The sequence below is a fragment of the Protopterus annectens genome, chromosome 8.part0 (genome assembly GCF_019279795.1).
Source record: "Protopterus annectens isolate FY-2018-M chromosome 8.part0, PAN1.0, whole genome shotgun sequence".
NCBI classification, from domain to species: Eukaryota; Metazoa; Chordata; order Ceratodontiformes; family Protopteridae; genus Protopterus; species Protopterus annectens.
In genome coordinates this window covers 1,601,806,684-1,601,831,810 of record NC_056741.1, presented here as the reverse complement: position 1 = coordinate 1,601,831,810, position 25,127 = coordinate 1,601,806,684, and the positions used below count along the sequence as shown (strand labels likewise).

Sequence of the window (25,127 nt, the reverse complement as noted above, 5' to 3'; positions counted from 1 at the left end):
TGTCCTTCAAGGATGCATCTGCAGTCATAACATATGGGTAGAATACCATAGCCAATCTGGGGGAGGAGGTACTAAGAAAAGGATGGTGTAGTTAAGATCCCCTGCAGGACTGCAGTTGCAAACCCTGCTCTGGATCTAGAGTATAAAGGTAGATTGTAATGCTTGGCAAATGTATGCACGGAGCTCCAAGCAGCAGCTTCTAAAATGTCCTTGGTAGCTACCCCTCGTAGGAAGGCTGTAGTGGTGGCCGTGGCCCTTGTGGAGTGAGGCCTGATATTTTCAGGAACTGTCTTTCCATGAAAGGAGTAGCAAAAATGAATGCAATTTCCTATCCATTTTGAAATTGTCTGTTTGGAAATTGCTCTTCCTTGCACCCCAGTTGCATATGCTACAAAAGGTTGGTCAGTTTTTCTGCTAGTTTTTGTTCTGTCCAAGTAGTAGCATAGTTGTCTGTGTATATCCAGGGTGTGCAAAAGTTTTTCCCCTCTATTCTGTGGATTAGGGAAGAACGTAGGTAAGTGAATAGCTTGGTTCAAGGATACCCTAGATACCACCTTTGACATAAAAGTAGGATTGGTTCTTAGTGACACCCTGTCCTGGTGGAAAATAAGAAAAGGCTGCACTGCCATTAATGCTTGCAACTCAGATACTCTTCTTGCTGAAGTGATTGCCAGAAGGAATGCAGTTTTCCAAGATAGAAACTGTAGATCCGCTGATGCTGCTGGTTCAAAAGGAGGTAGTGTCAGTTTCTCCAGCACAAAGTTGAGATCCCAGGCAGGTAGAGGGGGTCTTCTTGGAGGTTTAATATTTTTGATCCCTCTCAGAAATTGTCTGAGGAGAGGGTGTGAGAAGATAGGCGGATCCACATTGTATTCTGCTGAAATTGCTGAAGCATGAATCTTAATGGAAGAATAGGACAGGCCATTGTGGAACAATTCTGCTAAGTATTCTAGGATATGTGTTAGGTTTGCCACTGTGACATCTGTGCCCTTAGATGTGCTCCAAATGAGAAATCTCTTCCATTTAGCTGAATATGTCTTCCTTGTGGAAGGCCTGCGAGCCTCCAGGATAATGTCCTTCACCCTCTGAGATAAGACAGTTTGATTGGGATTTAAGGAATTTTCCAAGCAGTTAGCTGCAATGTTTTCAAGTTGGGATGCAGGGTCTTGAAGTTGTACTGCGTCAGAAGAAGAGGCCATAGGGGGAGAGGCCATGATTTTGCCTGAGACATGCTTCTCAATAATGGATACCAGTGTTGTCTTGGCCAGTCCGGAGCTATTAGTATCACTTTTGGCTGTTCCTCCCTGATCTTCAGTAGAACCTTGTACAGCAATGGGACAGGTGGGAAAGCATATACTGTTAGGGCTTTCCAGCTGAAAGAGAGGGAGTCCACCCTCCAAGCTTGTGGGTGGTATGTCCTTGAGCAGAATGTCTTCAGCTGATGATTGAGTGGGGAGGCGAACAAATCTATCTCCGGCATTCCCCATGTCTTTGCTATGAGTTGGAAGATGTCTGGGTGCAGCATCCATTCGTGTGCATCCATGGTAGTTCTGCTTAAGTTGTCCGCCAGTGTATTTTCTTTCCCTGGCACGAAGTGGGCCTGTAGTTGGATATTGAGATTCAGGCATAGTTCCCACAGATTCATAGCCATCCGGCATAGAGGGTAAGAATGTGTGCCTCCCTGCTTGTTTATGTACCACATGACCGTGGTGTTGTCTGTCCTTATTAGCAGGTGTCCTTGTTGGAGGAAGGGTTTGAATGCCTCGATTGCATGCCTCACTGCCAGCATTTCCTTTTGGTTTATGTGCATGCATAGCTGTCCTTGAGGCCATAGGCCTTGGATACACTTGTCCTCCATGTGTGCTCCCCATCCTCGGTCTGAGGCGTCCGTGGTGATGGTCTGCCTTGGTTTTGGTTTGTTGAAAGGCAACCCTCTGTTGGACTGGCAGGCCTGAGCCCACCACAGGAATTCCTTTTTAAGGCATGGAATGATTAGTATCAGGGTTTCTAAACTGTGACTGTGCTGAGACCATACATTCCGGAGATACCATTGCAATTTCCTCATATGCAGCCTGGCATGCGGAATTAGAAATATGCAGGATGCCATGTAACCCAGGGCCTGCAGAACTTTCCTTGCAGTAAGCTGAGTTTGTCTTGTCAGAAACATGAAGTAATCTGGAAGTTGTTTTTGTTTTTCTTCTGTGAGAAAAGCCATTTGGGTGGTTGTGTCCAGATCTGCACCCAAAAAGGATATCCTTTGGGATGGTACTAGTCTTGACTTTTGGATGTTGACTGTGTATCCCAAGGTCTGTAGAAGGTGTATGGCATAGGCCAAGTCCTTTATCAAATTTTCCTTGTTGTCCGCTTGTATTAGGCAGTCGTCCAGGTATGGGTAAATTTGAATTCCCTGTAGTCTGCAATGTGCAATTACTGATGCAAGGCATTTTGTGAATACTCTGGGCGCAGTAGATAAGCCAAAGGGCAATGCTGAGAATTGATAATGCTCTGATCGTGCAAGAAATCTGAGGTGTCTTCTGCAGTTTGGTCGAATAGGGACGTGCAGGTATGCCTCCTTGAGATCTAGAGTCACCAGCCAAGACTCCTTGCCCAACATGGGAAGAAGTTGCTGTAGGGTCAGCATTTTGAATTTTGGCACAATGAGATAAGTGTTCAATGCGGACAGGTCGAGAATAGGCCTCCATTGATTTTCCTTTCTTGGTACAAGGAATAGTCTGGAGTAAAATCATTGGCCTTGTTCTGAACATGGTACCTTTTCTATAGCTTTCATCTGAAGTAAATTGCTGATTTGTTTTAAAGCCTCTGCCCTCTGATTTGGTGGAAGGTTTGGCATTCCGCTTCGTTTTGGCAAAGTGTGAAAGTGGAACCTGTATCCTTTGTCTATTATTTACAATGTCCATGCATCCTTTGTGATATAATGCCAGTTTTTTGAGAATAAAGCCAACTTTCCGCCCAAGGGTGCTTCCAGTTTATCCCTGGTAGGCGGGATCAGAGTTAAGTCATTGACCCTGTCCTGGTGTAGTAGTTGTTGTTGTTGCTGTTGCACTGCTCCTCTGGTTGGCAGGCTGCCACTGACGGCCTCTGTAGGAGCCCTTTGATTGACCTCTGCCTCTAGGGCGTCTGTTCCTGCCTCTCTGGGCTCTGTCCGAGTCTGGAAAGGACCAATTCTTAGTAGGCCAGTTTCTGCTGACTCTTGGTGGTTGAACTTGCAGGAAATCTTTAACTGCACAGATTTTGCCTTTTCTTCAACCTTTTTTAAGATCTCCTGAGCAGAGGAGCCAAATAAATTTTGTTTCTCCATTGGAGCATCCAGGAGTTTAGCTTTGACATGGTCTGGCAAAGATTGCTCCTTCAGCCAGGCATGCCTACGAATAACTGCCCCAGTCATAGCTGATCTAAATGAAGCCTCCAGTGCATCATAGCCACATTTTAAGAAATGATTACTAACCTGTTGTGAGTTGTGTACCAAATCCTGAAGGGATTTACGGTCTAGGGGTTCAGGAGAAGAAAGTTTCTTATTCAGTTCATCTAACAAATACTCCTGGTACTGTATCATATGAAATTGACAGTTTAATGCCCTGACAGAAAGAGTTGCAGAAGTATACACTTTCTTTCCCCATCTCTCTAAAGCTATAGACTCTCTGTCAGAGGGTAGAGGATTTTTGGCAGTAGCGGCCGCAACCCCTTTAGGGCCCTGAGAAATAGTTTCTGGGTCTGCAGTATGGGCTTTATACAAATGGAAATGAGAATCTGGGACCCTGTAGTATCTGTCAGGTTCGGCAGGGGCCGGAGGGAGAGTATCAGGGGCTGTACTGACATCATTGTACACATCATCAATTACATTCAGAACAGGAGGTATAGCCAAGGGCCTATGCTGAGGCAAATGCAAAAAGGTCCTTAATCTTTTTCTAGAATCAGAGAAATCCTGACCTTGCCATTGAAAATGCTCTCTCATGGAGTGTAGAGTCTCACCAAAGGAAAACTCTTCAGGAGGGGAGGCCGAAGGAATAGATTCCTCTGCATCTGAATCCTCATAAGGCGAGTAAGCCCCTTCCTGGTGGTCTGACAACTCAGATCCGCCCTGTCTGGGTGAGGTTGTGAACCCCTAATTAAGGAAATAAGGTCCTCAGCAAGGCTGAGGATCTGTGAACTAGAGGAAGGCCTCTGGGAGGTAGATTTGGCAGGCAAAGCTTTTGAAAGTTTGGCAGCTTTAGCCCTTGAAAAGGCCTTAATGGACATGGAAGCAGGGGGCCTAGCTGCCCATGTGCAGGGGTAGAAATGTCCAAAGGTATGGTGTCGGACAATCCCTGTACACTAACTTCGGTAGGTAGTTCTGAAGCCGACTCAGCTGGGGCCTCTCGGGCCTCGGTGGTCGGAAGAAAGGTTTTGGAAGAAGGAATCGCCGAGGACTCGGTTTCGGCCGAAACCGAGACACTCATGGTAGGCCTAGCCGTGGTTTCAGCTGAAACCGCGGGCCGCGAGTGTCGGTCCTTTTCCTTGCGTTTTTTGACCATATGCGAAGTCGGAGTCTCCGATGGCATTTTATAAGCAAAAGCGGCTCAAAAAAATTCCTCTGCAAACTCCGACCGACGTCTAAGAGTTCGTCGGTTGAAGGAGGCACAGGCTAAACAGGCCGATACGTCGTGGTCTGGGCCTAAGCAAGGAAGGCAGTAAGAATGGAAATCCTTATGAGGTATTTGTTTCCCACAAGTTAAACAATTATTTACATTGTCTGACATCGGCTGAGGCAAGAAAGAGTCCCCAACGGGGTACTTAGCTTTTTTCGAAGACTTCGGTTGCTGAAATAACTGGATCTGACCGACCGGCACTTGCGAACAGCTTCTGCTTCGGGCACCGCACGGCAAGAAAGACTGAGGAAAATGGCGTCGGCTGATGCTTTTATACCCCAGACGCTCTGACGTCGGGGAAAGTGCGACATCAGCCGAGGCCAGACCCAGACTTTGGAATCCGGCCGACCGAAGGGCTGCCTGAGGCAGGACAACCCATATGTTATGACTGCAGATGCATCCTTGAAGGACATCCATCCTGCTATCAACATCCTCTGTAGTTATATTCCTCCAGGAAATAACTCGCCTATAATAGAAGGGATACTACAATAGGCCGCAATCAACCTACCCCAAGAAACCATCCTGCTATCAACATCCTCTGTAGTTATATTCCTCCAGGAAATAACTCACCTGTAACAGAAGAGATACTACAATGGGCCACAATCAACCTACCCCAAGAAACCATCCTGCTATCAACATCCTCTGTAGTTATATTCCTCCAGGAAATAACTCCCCTATAATAGAAGAGATACTACAATGGGCCGCAATCAACCTACCCCAAGAAACCATCCTGCTATCAACATCCTCTGTAGTTATATTCCTCCAGGAAATAACTCCCCTATAATAGAAGAGATACTACAATGGGCCGCAATCAACCTACCCCAAGAAACCATCCTGATATCAACATCCTCTGTAGTTATATTCCTCCAGGAAATAACTCCTATAATAGAACAGACACTACAATGGGCCACAATCAACCTACCCCAAGAAACCATCCTGCTAGGCGACCTAAACTTAGACTGGCTAGCCTGCAACTCCAACAACCCCTAAAACCATATTAACCTATTTGGATTCTCAGAACTAATCCAAGAACCCACCAGAGTAGACAAAAAATCCAATAGAACCTCCATTCTAGATTGGACACTAGTTAATATCCCCACAGAAAATTATCGTCTGGGCTGCTTACCTGATGCATTGAGTGACCACTGCCCCACACATTCCTCCTTCGTAAACAGGTAAAAATACCCAAACCCATGCTATTTAAGGAGACTAGGGACGAGCACAAAGTCAGTCCACAAACTCTTAACGGTATACCCCAGCAACAGGACTGGAATGCACTAAAAACTCTACCTTTAGTCCAGGCAGTTGATTTTTTTAATACTATATTTATGACTGTACTAAATATACTAGCTCCCATCAGGAAACTCAGGACTAAAGTTAACTATGCCCCACGGACAACAAAAGCCTTAATAAAAGACAGAGACAATGCCTGGAAAACCTAGAAAAAGAATAACACTATCCAAGACAGACAGAAATATCAAGAACTACGAAATAAGGCCAAAACCCAAACAAAAGTAGATAAAAAGAACAACTTCTTAGAAATCCAAAACAAGCACTCTAGAAACCCCCAAAAGTTCTGGCAGGCCATCAATACCCTTCTAATACCAGGTAAAACCACCACCCCATCTCCCAACAACAATTCTGATAATGACAGTGTAGCTTCAGAATTCAACCATCACTTCACTGAATCTATTCTCGCACTATCCAACAAGAACATTAAAACCACTCCAACTGTAGAACAAACTAACATACCCACCTTCACACTCACCTGTACCAACCTCTTCAGTTAAAAAGCTATTCTCTAAACTAAACCCCACCACACTCGCAGCAGATGGTTTACCCACACATTTTCTAAAATTAGCTGCAGAATCACTAGCCTGCCCTGTCTCAATTCTTATAAACCACTCTATACAAGAAACCTATGTATCCCCATCTATGGAAAGTGTCACATATAATTCCCATTCACAAAGGCGGAAACTCCTATGAACTATCAAACTACCGGCCAATTGCTATCTTGTCCCTCCTTTCCAAGCTTCTGTGAAATGCACTTACACCCAGGTAATGCACTTCTTATCCTCACAAAACCTCCTCTCCCCCACACAGCATGATTTCCGCCCAAACCATAGCACAACCACTGCTCTACTCTCCTTTACCAATCAGATTAACCATCTAAGAAACAGCAACAAATTCGTCTCAGCCACATTCCTAGATCTATCAAAAGCGTTTGATATGGTCTCCCACAACATACTCTTAGAGACACTGTCAAACTCATCCTTTGCCCCCTCTACTACTTCACAGTATAGAAGCTATCTCTCGGACAGAAAATAACCAGTTAAATGGCAAAGTAAACTACACCTCCTCTATTATCAACTACTAGAGGCGTCCCACAAGGATCAATACTGGGTCCTCTACTATTCACCATTTTCACTAACAAACTATATACTTCCACCCTGCATGCATTACCTATACAGTACGCAGACTTCACCCTAATCTGCTCAGCACCATCCATAACCACTCTTCAAAAGCTCACCCAAGAATCCTTCTGTTCCGTGGAACAATGGATTACCGATATCCAACTCATTCTAAACCCCAGCAAGACCAAATTACTCCTTTTTACCCCCAAATCCACACCCCCTATCTTCACTATCACCTCCAAAAATGGGACCACAATCTCCCCCTCCCCTCGCACTAAGTTGCAAGAGGTTGAAATAGATAATCTAAACTTTAATGTCCATCCATATCTCACAAACCATCACAAAGGTACATAAGAAACTAGGAACCCTATACAAACACAAACAGTTCCTATCAGACCAAGCTAAAATTTCCTTAGCCCAAACCCACCTCTTGTCTACCCTAATGTATGCATCACCAATCCTAATTCATATCAGGAAAACAGACCTAAACAAACTAGAGTCATGTTACAATACAACTGCAAAATTCGCAAACAACTCCACTTTTAGAAGCCATCACTGTCTTGCCCTGAAGCAACTACAGTGGCTAGAACTCCCTCAGCTAATAAGCCATCACCAATTAGTCCTCACTTTCAAAATAATAAGGAACCCTCTGAAAACCCCAGCCCTAAACCAACTTCTAAACCAATATTCTGCAAATCGCCCTCTACGCTCATCCAACAAAACCCTGCCCTGCATAACCAAAGCCAATAACACCGCAGGGAAAAGTCTGTTCTGCCACACCATTGCTAGGGAATGGAATAACCTCCCCCAAAGTATCTCCTCTGCACCATCTCACTTTTCAAGAAATCACTAAAGTCACACCTCTTGCAATCATGGATCTGTCCCTGTATCACAAAATCATTTCTGCTCTCCTCCTAACTTGCCACACCTCATCTCCTCTGCTTACCTCAGCTATTCTGTACTCCCTCTGCTTACCTCAGCTATTCTGTACTCCCTATCAGGAACTACTATCCTTCAAACTATTTCTCATGCTATGACATACCTCCCGAATAGCATTATTTTCTAGATTCCATTCCTTCATTTTTATGCTTTGTACTACCAAATAGGGAATTCAAAGTTTTGATATATATATATATATATATATATATACACACACACACACACACACACACATATACATACCAAGCTTGCTCAAATCAAAGTAAGATATGTAAACTCTCCTAGACTGTATATATGCCACTGTATAGAAATTTTCTGTCATTCATGGATTGTGTTGTCAATGTAAAGACAAGGAGCTCTGACTGTATATATGCCTCTGTACATAATTTTTTTTGTCATTTGTTGTATTTGTACCATTATGTAATGGAGCTTTTCTACCCGGGCCTCTGCTGTAAATGGACCTTGTTCCAGTCAGACTTTCCCGGTAAACAAATGTAAAATAAAAATAAAATAAAAAATATTGCCTTGAATGAAATTATTACTAGTACACTCAGGAAACGTTTACCCTTTTTCACACAGTTAGGGACATTGTGGGTCCTCATCCTTCCTATATTTTGAGAAGGGGTGCAAATATGAAGAGGAAGTTCGAAAGAGAAGGGTCACAACATGGTTAGCATTGGGACAACTAAACCTGCCCTTTTATTAAAAGTAATGCACAAGGGGAGTTTTTTTAACACTACATCAGACTGCCACCCTTCCCAAAACGAACTGTGGTAGCATGGCACTGGTATATTTAGCTTCTTGCTCCTTAAGTAGGGTTTTTTATGTGGGGGAAAACTGAGCGGACACCGAGGAAGGGAATATATGAACATTACTATGTCACTAGATGTAAGAATGGCAAAAATGCCCTAGCGTGGCATGCTTTAACACCAAGGGATTTTCAAAATTTCTTTTTACTACTTTGAAGAAGATTAATATAGGACCTTTGAAAAGTAACTAGGGGAAAAAACTCTAAGCATAGAGAATTATGGTGGCAACCTAGGCTGGCAGTATAAAAGTACCCTGTAATTAACAAAATGGCCAGCATTAACTGTATTTTGAAACAGAATGCTGAAATGGTATGAAGACGTGTTTTACATTACTATTTATAAAAAAGTGTGGTTTATTTGCAGTTTAAGGATCAAATGGATGTGATTTATGCACAAAACAATGTGTGTGTTTTTTTTTAAAAAGCACGTTTCTAAATATACTTAGTATCTGGACTTTTAGTAGAGTTGATTAACGTTTCTTTAAGTGTCTGAATTGCTCATGTGAACTACTTTAGAGATTTTATAAAATGCTACAACAAATGAGACTTATTCTGATGAAGTCTGTGTAATGGATGAAGCTGCTTAACTTAATAAGCAATTAGAGAGACAATAGTGGCAGCTGACTAGTACTAGTTTTGGTTCCTTTGTTTCTACCTTCTGCCAGCAATGCCGTACCCTCTGTTTTTGCATGTTTAGTAACAGATGTGGTGGAAGAGAAGGATGCCGAGCTCTGGAAGTCAGGTCTTCCGTCGCTGAAATCACAACAGTAAGACAACGGCAATGGTGATGTATACAAAGTACAGCTGTGTACGTACATATTACACATGTAGACCTCTGTGTACATTTGTTGCTGCAATGCTATCTTTAGATTGTTTGTGCTCCGATGGTGCCAAAAGCTTTGCCCCAATAACAGAGCATGAGTGGATCAAGAAGGGGCAAATCCCCCTACTTGTCAGGTCGTCACAAAAGGTCCTCCACCTCCCACTTCAGAAAGTACAGGAACAAGAAAGGAATGATGGAAGGGGATATGTACTGCAACAGTGAATTCACTCAAACATCCACATTTATGCCAAGTGATTTTTTTCCTCATGCTGTTCACTGTTGAAGCCCCCCCCTCCCCAGAGCACAAGATTAGTGCGTAACTGATTATAACTATAAAGGATCCTCTGTGGTGAACTCAGAGGAGACCGTGTACTCAGTGTCCAACACAACTGAGGGAGAAAAGTCATCTGTGAGGAGAAGTCAAGAACCCCCCCCCCAACACACACACACAAAATGTTCTTGTCTGCTACCTCTGTAAGAAACTGATTCCTCTATATTTTATCAGAGGGATCTCCAAATACTAGAGACTTTGCTCCTGGCTGCAGGCTCTGTAATGCCTTCAATAATCATGGGCCATGTTAAATCACTGTTCAGAAAAAGCCTTGGAAGAACGTGGAACATAAAAGATTCAGTTAGGAGGCAGTGAAATATGTTTCACCTCCTGTGTCTTTCTTAAAGGGATGGGCCACTCTGGAGGTCGTGGCCTCAGGATGGGATAATTTGACTTTTATTCCAGTGGCAATGACATCCTTCTGACCTAAAAATGTGGCGGCCCTGTTACCCACACCAAAGATAAAGTGGACTTCTGCCATGTGCATGAGGCTTGAGCATCTGTGAAAACCGCCTTCGTTATGCAAGTCTAGCAAGGGTCAACACAGTCCAGAGGCACTGCAGTCTCCAGAAGAGCACTGTCCAAGGCCTAAGGATAAGGTGTTCAGTCCAGAGGCTGTAAAAGTATCTTACTGGGGGCTTCCCAATGGGTACTTCTCTTGGCTCCAGAAGCAGGCTGAACGATTGCTGGGAAAATGGTCATGGTCATCAACACTAACATCTTAAAGCATATGCATAAAGGCTCTTTACTGGTGGTGCTTTGACATCCCATTCAGATGACATCTACTGTATTTAGATGAAAGGGTTCCAAGCTCTAGAAGACCAGCTAGATTTAATATGGACTCCTGTGTCCAAATTCCAGTCATTAAGACTACTGCAACAGTGACCTAAATACAGAAACGTCAGTCTTACCTTAGCCAAAAGGATGCTATCACAATGACTTCTGGCCTGTCCTCAATGCTCTTCTGCAGTACCCCATAAATCAGGGGTATAGCAGGAAAAGCATAAAGAAATAGACCTGCAAAAGAACTTTCCTGTCAGCTCCTGGTGAGGCAAACAAGTCTACTTCCGATATATCTCAATGGCTAGTAAGAGCCAGAAAAAAATCCCCTTTTTAAATGACCATTCATAAAGGTCCATCAGTGATCTGTTCAGCTTGTCAGCCACCAAGTTTCCTCAGAGGGAATTGCAGGCTGCCAGAGAGTCAGCCCCACCGCTTATGCAATCTCCCAGGACTGTACCAACAACCCCCCAACCCATTTACATGTTTGAACCCATAGGAACAAGTACAGGGCAAAACCCCAGAAACAAACCCACCTGGTGGAACATCAACAAGCTTTATAAAAAAAAGGAAAACAGTTTTGACCAAAAGTAAGACAAGCAATTTCCAGAATTAACTCAGGAGCTTAATAAAATCCACCAAAGCCAAGTTTGAGGCTAAAATAGCTACCCAAGCCAAAAAACAATCACAAGGCATGTTAAATTATAAGTCTAATACAGTAGTATATATTATAAGTTTATCTCCTATTTTTAGTATTTCTTTTGTGTTGAAATTGATTTTCTTTTTTTACCTTGTATTGTTTACTCATATTAATGCTTTATGTGACAAATCATTGTTTATTCCCTGTACTGGAGCTTTTCTCCCCGGGCCTCTACTGAAAACGGATACATGTCCAGCTAGACTAGCCCGGTCAACAAATGTAAAATAAATAAATATAAAATAAATCTGTAATATCAAAAACACAATGCAGCAATGAGCTGAGCTGAGCTGACTGTGAATGTTGTTACCCACACAGAGACTGAAAATATAGTGAACCTACTGGCCAACAAATTTAGCTCTAACTTTACCCATTTTTCCATCCCTCAAGATACAGCCTCCAGCTATCGCAAAAGATCAAGTCCAGACAAAATCTCTGGATGCATCTTAAATAGCATGAAGCACAATTTTGCCATACCCCCCCCCCCCAACACTGTTCAAACTCAGCCTCCATACAGGTTTTGAACCAAGTGAATGGAGAACAGCTAGTCATTCCCTGCATAAGGGAGACCTTCCACAGAACCAAGCAATTACAGACTCATAAGTCTGACCAGCCTCATATGGAAAGCCATGGAAAGACTTATCATGGAACTAATCAATCAGGACATAGGGAACCTCCAAACATTGGCTCCATCTTAGTTTGGATTCTTCAAGGGGAGGTCATGCTTAATTAACTTTGTGGATTTTTTTTTTTTTGAAAAGGTCATCAAAGCAATAGATTAAGGCAAAACAGTATACACAGCATACATGGTACTTTTCTAGGCACCAACTAGAAAAATGTTTCCTTTTACTGACACATGACGTCTTAGGAGCAGGCTAACTCTCCTTTAATACCTGTGGTACATCTTCAGGAAAACGGCACCTAAAAGTTAATAAAATTCTATCACCCAGTCAGTCAGCTGTGGTTTAGGGTCAAGGTGTAACAAACACCCTTGGTCTTGTGTGAGGAGATCCAGTCTGTGAGGAAGTTTGTGATAAATGCCCAGGCAAATTTCCAAAAGAAAGAACCACTGTTGCCTGGACCAGGAGGAAGTCACCACAATGACTTTTGGAGAGAACTTCTGTGTCATCAGAATGGCCCTGGATATTACTGGAAAGGATGGAAAAGAATACAGTGTCTGTCTTCTAGGTCATTTTACATGGAATCCTGGAGCAGAATTTTACCAGTTGATGTTAGTGGAAGCAAAAAGAACTATTTGAGGTGCTCCCAGCAGCTGAATCAATTCCTGAAGACTCTCTGATTCAAGTTCCATCTGTGAAAGTTGTCCTGCTCCACTTACCTGCTACACAATGCTGCTCTGACAGTATGTAAGACGCATTTAATGTGAAACTGATCTGAAAAGCTATATCCCAGGCTACTCTTCACAGATGCTAAGATCTGGTCCCCCCCCCCCCTTGCTTGTTTATGTACTTCATCACTGTGATGTTGTCTGAAAACACTTGTAGAGGTCCTGCAGGCCACAGATAAGACAGCTGATAGAATTTGTAAGTTACAACATCTCTGCTGTGTTTTTTTTTTGTTCAGTCTTTTCTGTTCAAAAAATCATACACTTTTATCCTCACACACATGGCTCCTTGAGCATAGTCCGAGAAGTCTGCTTTGACAGTCTGTACTGGAGCTGTGAGAATCAGAGTCTTGCATTCTGATAAATGTCTCCACCAAAACATCTTTTTTCACAAACCCCAAAACTGGAATCAGAAATTTCAGAGGACGCTAATGTTGGGACCATACAGACTTCAAGTATCACTGGATTTTTCTTAGGTGGAGTCGTGCAAGAGGTATCATGAGAATCGCACATGCCCTGACACCAAGAATCAAGAGGTCTTACTTAGTAGTCTGAGTGGAAAAACCAGGGAACAGATCTACTTTTTTCCTGTGGAAGCAAAGGTCTTTGAAATGAGGTGCCCAGGAGACACCCCAGGCAAAACATCCTGTGGGAAGGATTTAGACAAGACTTTTGTATGTTCTCCTGGAACCCCAGTCAATGTATAAGATCCCTTAACCAAGCTGTCTTAATAAGGAAACGTGTGAATACTTTACTGTCCTTAGCAGGCTATCACAAGAGCTAGACAGTTTGTGAATACCCTTGTAGTAGTGGATAGACCAGAAAATAATGCAGAGAGTTGATAATGTGATCTAGATGCACAAAACCTTAAGAAACGCCTGAAATCTGGACATAGAGACATTAGATTACATGCATCTTTTAATTTTAAGGTTACAAGAAAACTCAAATGGGAATAAGGGGTAACAAGTTGTGAAGTGGTATCATTTCAAAAGTTGGCACTACCTTAAACATGTTCAAAAAGAACTGGTGTTCAAGAACCCTCTTCCTTTGGTAAAAGAAATATCCTTGAATAAACCTCTCTCCTAATTAAGTAGGAGGGACAGCATTTATCACTGCTTGGGAAAGCACATGCTAAATGTCAGGAGAGAAAAAAAGGTCTTGCAGGTGAGGGAGAATCCCACTGAAAGGAGGGAAAGACTTGCACTGCCACTTGTAACCATGATGGATTACACTCCCAACCTGTATGAAACTATCTGTTGCCAGAAAGAAAAGTTGGTTCAAATTTTCTGGAAGGATCAAGGGACTGCTAGGTCATTCAGATTTATTAGACTGTTCTTTGTTCGGGGGAGGGGAATGCTTTGTTTATTTTTGGAATAGCCTCCCTGCCATTACTTTTTAAATGTCTGCTTACTAGATGTTTGCTGGGTTTGTTAACTTTGCTTTTTAAAGAAGGATGTAGGGTTGTAGAAGCAGCATTAAATCTCTTGGCAAACTTGGAGGAGGACAGGTGAAAAATCTGAGATCACCTGCATCAACTTACCATTCTCAACACCCAGTGCAAAAAGTATGCCTCTATCCAAGGGAGAATTCAAAATTTCACTTTTTTTTTTTTTTTTTTTTACATCTTATGGGAGATATTACGAATGCAACCAAGCAATCCTCAAGAGTTACAGTGGCAGAAGCCCTGGGTGTGGCATCAGCAGAATCATATGCACATTTCAAACAACGGGTAGCCACTTAAATACAGGAACGGTCAAATTCTACAAAGCAGATTTCTTCTCAGAAGAAAAAAAGAGATGTAAAAATATTCCTTATTCTCAAAATAAGCAAGCATAACCTTTTACATTCGAGCTTGACAGCTGAGAATTCTAAAAACAAGTATTAAAGTTGTTGTTTCTTTCGGCTTTTTCCCGGTTAGGGGTCACCACTGTGGAACTCCGGTCCGCTAATGATTGGCAGTTGATTTTTACGTGTCGAGTTGCCGGCCCTGACGCACAACCTTCAACGAAGGTACGCCCCATTTACGCATGTCTCCACACAGAAAACGCTCTAGCTGAGAATCGAACGGGACAACGTCTTGCTGTGAGGCGACAACGCTACCACAGCACCACCACCGTCTCAGACTTATCAAAAACCTTCCCATCCCTGTAAGAAGAATGATTAGTAGTAACCAAATGTTTAGCAGCAGCATTTACTAAAGCAATAGCTGTTGGGTCAGATTTGCTATGAGTGTATAAAAAATTAAAACAACTGGGGAAACATTATATAATCTGCTTTCTTGGGGGCCACAAGTTGGCTTGTTGGGCAACTTACAAGCTTTGACAAAACCAACCTCCAAAGCTGCAAGAACTGGAAGAATTTGGGTAAGCTCTGGAAACATCAGTTGTGATACATCTTAACACTTTTAGAAACTGAGAAACATCATGATTTTATCACTAAAACAACAGATGCATTCTGGAAATAGTTTGAAAGAAAAACTCTTTCAAAGGGACTGGGTTAAAGCTACAAACACAAGAATCTGAATCAGAAACCTGGGAATGTACAGCAATTTTTCCCTTCACAATCATTTAAGTTTATAATCTTGAATTTCTTAAAAAAAAAAAAAACTGAAGAAACTTACTTTTAATTAGTAACAGCCACACTGGAATGATGAAGAGGCTGAACTAAACTCTTAAGTGCAATAAATCACTCCTGTCCAGAATACCTGAGACTGCAGAAGAAATATGTCTTAAGCTTTTCTTTCTTTTTGATATGAATTTCTGAAGAAATACACCCATATTTGCAAGGAAACCTACCAAGGGATGGACAGAGCTTTCTTGGCTAGGCAGAGGCGCATTCTATGCCCTTCTCCCAGGATCAATAGGGCAGTCTCTCCCTTGCTCACCTCATCAAGAACACTCAAACTGGCATAGAGAATTTGTCTAACTATTGGCTGAGGGTGGCTGTAGAGACTATACTAAAAGGAGCCAAATATAACTGGTCTGAGAAACCAGTTTTGGCCACAGCAGAGTCACCAGTTTGCAGATGAGGCACTACAGCAGCCTGCTGAGGTAGCAAAAGCTGTTTAGTAATTTTCTTCTTTTGTGGTGGTTAATGCAAAAGAGATACTGGCAGCAGTAATCGCCAACACAGGTACGTTGTAAAAAATGTTACCTTTTCCCAGAAAAAACACAGTAAAAAGAAATTTAAACATTTACCCCAGCTCCCAAAAGTAAAACACAAAGTTTCGTAGAAAAAGTACAATGTCTGTCAAAAAAAGTAAAGTGAAGCCCCCCGCATGAAGGAAACTTATCATCCTAGCCTTGGAGGTCGGTTAGCAGACTGTCCATCTTTGAAAGTCACAAGAGGGGTGCTCTTCTGCAGCAGGAAAGCCCTGAAGAGCCTATCACCCAAACCACTCTTTCTTCAGCTCTGAGCAAGAGGATTAATGGTTTGGGTGTGCAGAAATGCCCTTAAGTTTTGGAAGCTAGCTGGCTGTTGCATTCCTAGCAGGATATAATCCATATAACTAAGGCTACTGCAGCAGTGATCATGATAATAAAAAAATGTATTTGGTTCCTTACAGGGTTTGCTGGGCTCTCTGCTCCCCCCAGGACCCTGCCTAATGCTCTACTACTGGCAGCGAACTGGCCCATTTGTTCAAAGGGCAGGGGAGATGGGTATTCCTCTGGTAGACAAAAAGTCCTACAATCTATTCGGAACTGCCATTAAAACCCCTACTGGCTCTCCATTCCCTGGCAAGAAATTGGGTGGGTGAGAGCTGGCCAGTTTCCTAGTCGGGGGGGGGGGGGGTGAACATACATTCCAATCCCCCTTGTAGGCTTCTCTGAGCACTACCACTGCAGTCTACCAAGGGGAAGCTTGCCTCTGCATACAGAGTACTCCTCTGCTCTGATAAACTGCAGACTCAGCAGGCACAAACTTTAATCCCTCTGCCAGATTGTCTCCCTTCCTTCTCCCCCTCAAGCGTGGGCAAGCAGGCAGCAGTTCACCTCCTTCCTCCCCAGTCAGCTAGTACAACTCACATTTCTTAGACAAGTGAAGAGATTAGCAATCCAACAGGATCCTGGAATACAGCTACTGTTGCTCAGAATTAACAGTCCAACTGCCCAGTGAAAATGACCCCCCCATGCCTCCCAAAGGAGGTGACCAAGGCATAGCCTAAAGGGATGAGGCCTCAGGGCATATCCAGGAAATGCCGATGTGGCCATCATTAAGGTGACCCTAGAATAGACTGGCATTCTTCAGAAGAAGCTGGAGATCTGCTGGTAACATGGAAATCTATTGTGCCTTGCTGATCTTGCTACAACCAAAACCTTCACAAGGATAAAAGTTTTGTAGTGCACATAAATGCACAGAGATATAGCAACAGCCAAACTAACTGCCTATCAAGACAGGAACACACACATTACAAAAGTATACTGATCTCATACCATCTCCCAATTCTAAAAATTCAGTGTTATGCATCACGTTTACTGTGATCTGTCATAAAAATCAGACATTAAACACAGGCCTCATATATGCCTTAACTGATGGTATCTCAGGTGGAAGTAAAAGAGCCCAAGGCACTTAACGGAAAAAGAATAGTGGAAGTTCCTCAGTGCCAAGGCCAAATTTCTCCATGTCTATATAAATACTACTTTGGGTCTTTGCTGAGTAGAGGCCAGCAGCCTAGTGGGACTAAAGAGGTCAACAAAGGACGGCTAGATGGATAAACAAAACCATGAAAAGTTAATGTTTCAGACTTCTTTCAGCAACAAGTGGCACAAGCCTTCCCAAGAAGGCTGGCTTTACTAATTGAGAAACACTAGATTATTGAAGTCCAGTGGTCAGCAGTCAGAAAACCAGCCTAGAACTAATCAGAATTGCCAATTCTGAACTCAGCAGATGCTCAATTTTTCCTCTTACCCAAGAATACACTCACCAGGTGAAGTGAGAACTGCTGCCACCAACTGAAATCATTAAGGGTGGAAGTAGGAGGGCAAGCAAGAATCTCAAACATTTAACACATGCAGAACTCTTCTTGCTACAGATCTGGAGAGCAATAGCAATTAGCCTGCCAGATCCTCAAAGAAGGGATAAGAGTTGGACTCAAAGTGGGTACTTGGGAGTGGCATAGGAAGCAAGGAACTGGTCATGCAAACTACTGGCAGTGAAGTCCATGAAGAAGTAGAAAGAACACTGACCGTCTATAACCAACTACAGAAAAAGAATACAATCAAGGCAGGTAGTGATGTGTACCATGTGCATAATGCTTTTTTCTACATATGCAAAAACCCGACAGACAACATTTCTGATGCTACCTATACTGAAATAAAGTTCATAAAGGGTTAGAACTCACCTATCATCATCTTCAGCAACTGTACCAGCAGCGGACGTACCCTGAAGCGTTGGTAATCCTTCTGTGACACCCTCGTCTATTGAACCTGCATTGACAAGGCAGAAAGCTATAACCAGCTTACTATACAAAACAAGTAGAGAGAACCATTTACTGAATCAGTTGTCAAAATAAATGTAGATGTTTAGTCTGTTTAAGCCTTAAGGGAATATAAATGGTTATACTGCTCATCACAGTAATTAATTCTCTGTTGTACCTCTTCTTCATATTCAAATACATTTGTGGTGTAAGTACATCAGAGCACTGACACAATGCTGGACTGTAGAACCCAAACAGTCTTGCATAAATGGCTTTTTTTTTTTTATTACCACATAATTTTTATTAACCCCTACCTATCCCTGGTGACCATCTTGCATTTGCAGTGATCATTTGTTCATTCCTAATCACTTGGGTGAGAAATGACTGCAGCTTGCCCATCAAATAGAAAAAACACAACAGGATTTTTGATTTCCAAACCTAACCCTACTTCTGTCAGCTAATGTACACTCTTGCAGACACGAGGTCTACAATATTGACTGTGACCACGTGTGCTCTCACTGATGCTTCATGAGACCAAGTATACGTCTGGGAATCCTATGGGCATGTCTTTAGCACATACACTATTGTTAAGCACCTCTCTTACCAGAAGCTGCTGGAACTGCAAGAGGTGGGCAATCTCCCTACACCCATGGTGGATGATCTGAAAGCCACACTTTTAACTTTGCTTGCCAGCTCCACCAGCTGTCTTGTTCCTAGTCAGTCCCAAAGTTTCTGGACTGCAGTCAGGACTTTAACTCTGGGTGTTGTGGAACTGATTACGAATGGATGATTTTCACCTGCCATAAAATATATAACTGTAGGCTACATGGTGCGGATACCATAATGAATGAATGGATTCATCATCCATCCATCAATCCCGCTAGGCCACTGGCCCTTTTTTCAGGGGAAAACTGAAGTGGTATTCATAAGGATAGGAGTAATTTGGCCAGGGCACTTCCCTACTCTTTTCAATAAGTGCCATGGAATCTTTTACATCTACTTAAGCAAACACCAACTCAATTAGATGGGGCATCAGTTTAACATCTTAAGGTGAATAGTTAGAGGCAAATGTTTACTAACAAGGAAACAGTACAGTTTTGTACCTACCATAAATGTAGATGTCCGATAGGTATGCATCTGCAGTCCTTACATATGGGTTGTCCTGCCTCAGGCAGCCCTTCGGTCGGCCGGATTCCAAAGTCTGGGTCCGGCGTCGGCTGATGTCGCCCCTTTCCCGAGGTCAGAGCACCTGGGATATAAAGGCATCAGCCGACGCCATCTTCCTCAGGTTTTCTTGCCCCAGATGCCAGTTGCCCTCTACGTAAGGCTAAATTTGGAGAGATGTAAACAATTCCAAACATGCACATCAATAAAAAACAAATACACCATAAAAGATAACCCCAAGTAGCTAAAATGAGGGATATGTACCCATAGTATACCACAGAGGGGTAGGAGGGAGGGAAAACCTGACTGCAGATGCATACCTATCGGACATCTACATTTATGGTAGGTACAAAACTGTACTATGTCCTTCAAGGATGCATCTGCAGTCCTTACATATGGGTAGAATACCATAGCTAAGCTGGGGGAGATAGGACCTAAGAAAAGGATGGTGTAGCTAATATGCCCTGCAGGGCAGCACTAGCAAAGCCTGCTCTGGATCTGGAATATAAGGGCAAGTTGTAATGCTTGGAAAATGTATGCACAGAGCTCCATGTAGCATCTACTAAAATGTCCTTTGTAGCCACCCCTCTTAAGAAAGCTGTGGAGGTGGCTGTTGCTCTGGTGGAATGAGGTCTTATGTTAACTGGCACAGCTTTTCCATGAAAGGAGTAACAGAACCGAATGCAATTTCCTATCCATTTTGAAATTGTCTGTTTGGAAATTGCTTTTCCTTGTACACCAGCAGCATATGCCACAAAGAGTTGGTCAGTTTTTCTGTAAGTCTTAGTTCTGTCCAAATAGTAGCGCAACTATCTGTGGATGTCCAAAGTATGCAGAAGTTTCTCTCCTTTGTTTTGTGGATTTGGAAAGAAGGTCGGCAGGTGAATAGCTTGGTTCAGTGAAACCCTGGATACCACCTTTGGCATGAAAGAAGGATTGGTTCTCAAAGAGACTATGTCCTGATGAAAAATGAGAAATGGTTGAACTGCCATGAGGGCCTGTAATTCAGATACTCTTCTTGCTGAGGTTATGGCCAGAAGGAAGGCAGTCTTCCAAGATAGGAATTGAAGCTCTGAAGATGCTGCTGGTTCAAAGGGAGGGAGAGTTAATTTTTCCAACATGAAGTTAAGGTCCCATGTAGGCACTGGTGGTTTCCTTGGAGGGTTGATGTTTTTTATCCCTCTTAGAAACTGCCTTAGTAGAGGATGAGAGAATACAGGTGGATCAGTGTTGTACTCTGCTGAAATTGCTGAAGCATGAATTTTTATGGAGGAATAAAAAAGGCCATTATGGAGCATTTCAGCCAAGTATTCCAAAATATGTGGAATGCTCATGACTGTCGGATCTTGACCCTTTGTGGTGCTCCAGGTACAAAATCTTTTCCATTTTGCGGAATATGTTTTTCTTGTGGAAGGCCGCCGGGCTTCCATGATGATATCCTGTACTCTCTTGGATAGCTTATCCTGGCGAGGAGTCAAGGTATTTTCCAGGCTGTCAGCTGCAAGGTTTTGAGGCTGGAGTGCAGAGTCTTGTAATTGTGTTGTGTCAGTAGAAGTGGCCATTGTGGTAGAGGCCAAGGTTTCGTGCGTGACATGCTCCTTAACAGTGGGTACCAGTGTTGTCTTGGCCAATCCGGAGCCATCAGAATTACTTTTGGTTGCTCTGTCCTGATCTTCAGTAAGACCTTGGTCATTAATGGCAGCGGTGGGAATGCATATACTTGCTAGAGTTTTCCAGCTGAAGGAGAGGGCGTCCACTTTCCATGCTTGAGGATGGTATGTCCTTGTGCAGAATTTCCTCAGTTGATGGTTGTGGTGAGAGGCAAATAGATCTATGTCCAGCCTTCCCCATGATTGTATTATCTGGAGAAAGATATCTGGGTGCAACATCCATTCGTGTGGATCCATGATGTTTCTGCTCAGGCTGTCCGCCAGTGCATTGTCTTTTCCTGGTACGAACTGGGAATGGAGCTCTATATTGAGGTTTAGGGAAAGTTCCCACAGATTCATTGCCAGCCTGCAAAGAGGGTATGAATGGGTACCTCCTTGTTTGTTTATGTACCACATAACTGTGGTATTGTCTGTCTTTATTAACAGGTGACCTTGGTGCAGGAAGTGCTTGAAGGCCTCGATGGAATGTATAACTGCCAGCATTTCCTTTTGGTTGATGTGCAGATGCAACTCTTTTTGTGTCCATTGTCCTTGAATGCATTTGCCCTCCATGTGTGCTCCCCATCCATGGTCTGAGGCGTCCGTTGTAATGGTTTGGCTGGTATGTGGTTTGCTGAAAGGCAGGCCCTTGTTTGACTGGCTTGCTTTTGCCCACCACAGGAATTCCTTCTGAAGGCATGGAATGAGGGGGATCAAAGTTTCTAGGCTGTGACTGTGCTGAGACCATAGACTCCTTAGATACCATTGTAGTTTCCTCATATGCAGCCTTGCTAGTGGAATCAGAAGAATGCAAGATGCCATGAAACCCAGGGCCTGCAGGATCTTCCTTGCAGTAAGCTGGGTTTGTGTTGTCAGATTTCTGAAGTAATCTGGTAATTGTGCTTGTTTTTCTTCTGTGAGAAAAGCCATTTGGGTGTTTGTATCCAGTTTTGCACCCAGGAAAATTATTCGTTGGGATGGAACAAGTCTTGATTTCTGAATGTTGACTGTGTATCCCAAGGCCTGTAGTAGTTGGATGGCATAGTTTAAGTGCTTTACCAGTGTTAGCTGGCTGTCCGCTTGTATGAGGCAGTCGTCCAGGTATGGGTATATTTGAATCCCCTGAAGTCTGCAATGTGCAATTACTGATGCCAGGCATTTCGTGAATACTCTGGGCGCAGTAGATAAGTCAAAAGGCAATGCTGAGAGTTGATAATGCTCTGAACCTGCAAGAAATCTGAGGTGTCTTCTGCAACTTTGTCTTATTGGGACATGCAGGTATGCCTCCTTGAGGTCTAGAGTTACCAGCCAGGACTCCTTGCCCAGCATGGGAAGGAGTTGCTGTAAGGTCAGCACTTTGAATTTTGGCATGATGAGGTAAGTATTCAGTGTGGACAAGTCCAGAATAGGCCTCCATTGCTTTTCTTTTCTTGGAACAAGGAATAGTCTGGAATAAAATCCTTGGCCTTGTTCTGCGAGAGGAACTCTTTCTATCGCTTTCATTTGTAGTAGTTTGGAAATTTGCTTGAAAGCTTCTGCCCTTTGGTTTGGTGGCAGGTTTGGCATGCCTTGTCTTTTTGGTAATGTATGAAAATGGAATCTGTATCCTTTGTCTATTATTTGCAGTATCCATTTGTCCTCTGTAATACTGTGCCAATTTTTTGAGAATAAAGATAGCTTTCCGCCCAAAGGTGCTTCCAATTGAGCCCTGGTTGGCAGGATCAAAGTCAAGTCATTGAGATGGTCCTTGTGTAGTAGTTGTAGGCCCTGCAGTACCTATCTGGTTGGGAGGCTGCCATTGACGTCCTCTGTAGGAGCCTCGAGCTTGCCCTCTACCTCTGGCACGCCTATTTCTGCCTCTTTGAGACCTGTCTGAGTCCAGAAAGGACCAATTCTTAGAAGGCCAATTTCTGCTGAATCTTGGTGGTTGGACCTGGAGAAAATCTTTGATTGTTTGTACAGATTTAGCCTTTTCCTCAAATTTCTTTAAGACCTCCTGAGCCGTGGAGCCAAATAACTTTTGTTTTTCCAACGGAGCATCTATAAGCTTTGCCTTAACATGATCTGGCAGAGTTTGTTCCTTCAGCCAAACATGTCTACGTATGACTGCACCGGTCATTGCTGACCTACATGAAGCTTCCAATGCATCATAACCACACTGCAAGAAATGGTTGCTAACCTGCTGGGAGTTATGTACCAGATCCTGAAGTGCCTTGCGATCTAGGGGTTCAGGCGAAGATAGTTTTTTATGCAATTCATCTAACAAATACTCTTGGTACTGTATCATATGGAATTGACAATTTAATGCCCTCATAGAAAGAGTGGAAGATGTATACACTTTTTTACCCCATCTCTCTAAAGTCCTGGACTCCCTTTCAGAAGGAAGTGGATTTTTAGTAGTGGTGGTCGCAACCCCTTTAGGGCCCTGGGAAATAGTTTCTGGGTCAGCAGAGTGGCCCTTGTAAAGGAAATGATGTCAGTCCGGGACCCTGTAGTACCTGTCGGGTTTGACAGGAGCCAGAGGAAGGGAGTCAGGAGAAATGAGTACATATCATCAATGACATTTAAAACAGGAGGAATAGCCAAAGGTCTATGCTGAGGTAAATGCAAAAAAGTCCTTAATCTCTTCCTGGAATCAGAGAATTCCTGGCCCTGCCATTTGAAATGCTCTCTCATGGAGTGAAGGGTCTCCCCAAAGGACAACTCTTCAGGAGGGGAGGCCGAGGGAATAGATTCCTCTGCATCAGAATCCTCGTAGGCCGTAAAGGCCTCCTCCTGGTAGTCTGATAGGGCAGAGTCATCTGAGACCTCATCAGAAGACTGGGGATCAGTGTGCTCAACCCTGGGCCTTTTGTCTAGAGGAGGTTGAGAGCCCCTGTCCGGATGTGGCTGAGAGCCCCTAATTAAGGTAATAAGGGCCTCAGCTAAACTTAAAATCTGTGCACCGGTAGTGGATCCCTGAGGAATAGCCTTGGGAGAGAGATTTTGGCTGTTTAGCAGCTTTAGCACGTGCAAATGCCTTTATGGACATGGATGCAGGAGGCCTGGCTGCCCCACGTGCTGGAGTAGTTTTATCTAGAGAAATGGTGTCGGTTGTTTCCAGAGCACCGGTTTCAGAGGGGAATTCTATGACCGACTCAGAGGTGGCCTCCGGGACCGAGGTTGTCGGTTGAGCGGTTTCGTCGGTCGGAAGCACCAAGGATTCTGTTTCAGCAGATACCGAGACACTCGCGGTAGGCCTAGGCGTGGTTTCGGCCAAAACCACGGTCCGCATGTGTCGGTCCTTGTCCTTCCGTTTTTTGGTTAAATGAGTAGTCGGAAGCTCCGATGGCATCTTGTAACAGAAACTATCCCCAAAAAATTCCTCTGCAAACTCCGACCGACGCCTAAGAGTGCGTCTATTGAAGGAGGCACAGGCTGCACAAGCCGAGACGTTGTGGTCTGGGCCTAGGCAGGGGAGGCAGTAAGAGTGGAAATCCTTATGAGGTATTTGTTTCCCACAAGTTAAACAATTATTAACTTTAACCGTTTGATCTGACATCGGTTGAGGCAAGAAAGAGTCCCCAACGGGGTACTTAGCTTTTTGAAGTCTTCGGTAGCTGTAATTACAGGAGCTGGCCGACCGGCACTTGCAAACTGCTTCTGCTTCGGGCACCACACGGCAAGAAAGACTGAGGAAGATGGCGTCGGCTGACGCTTTTATATCCCAGGCACTCTGACGTCGGGAAAGGGGCGACATCAGCCGACGCCGGACCCAGACTTTGGAATCCGGCCGACCGAAGGGCTGCCTGAGGCAGGACAACCCATATGTAAGGACTGCAGATGCATCCTTGAAGGACATCTGGCTAATTCCACCTTTCCTGAGTCTTGTTGACCTGAGCCAAGCTTTGGAACAGTAGCAATCCAAGTGAAAACCAAAGTCCTCCAAGAACAGATGGGTCAAGTAGGTTATCAATATATAGTATAAAAATTCAGTAAGTGTGGAAAATTTAATTTCTTATTAACATTAGTTATGCAAGCACTGCAGTTACATCCTTAAAGTGTCTCATCTACACACTGTCTGAAACCATAAAGAAATTTCAATGGAGAACATCTTCCAAGAATTTTTGAACTTC

The 25,127-nt window shown here is 43.5% G+C and overlaps 1 protein-coding gene across 5 annotated transcripts in view; it reads right to left on the bottom strand.

Annotated features, from left to right (window-relative positions):
• ZBTB44 (zinc finger and BTB domain containing 44) overlaps positions 1-25,127 on the bottom strand; it is a 1,060,028-nt gene that overhangs the window by 165,162 nt on the left and 869,739 nt on the right. For all 5 annotated transcript variants that reach the window (XM_044081142.1, XM_044081139.1, XM_044081141.1 and 2 more), the window contains one exon: positions 18,125-18,209. In XM_044081142.1, the coding sequence (XP_043937077.1) occupies positions 18,125-18,209 (85 nt within the window). The remainder of the gene's footprint in view (positions 1-18,124; positions 18,210-25,127) is intronic.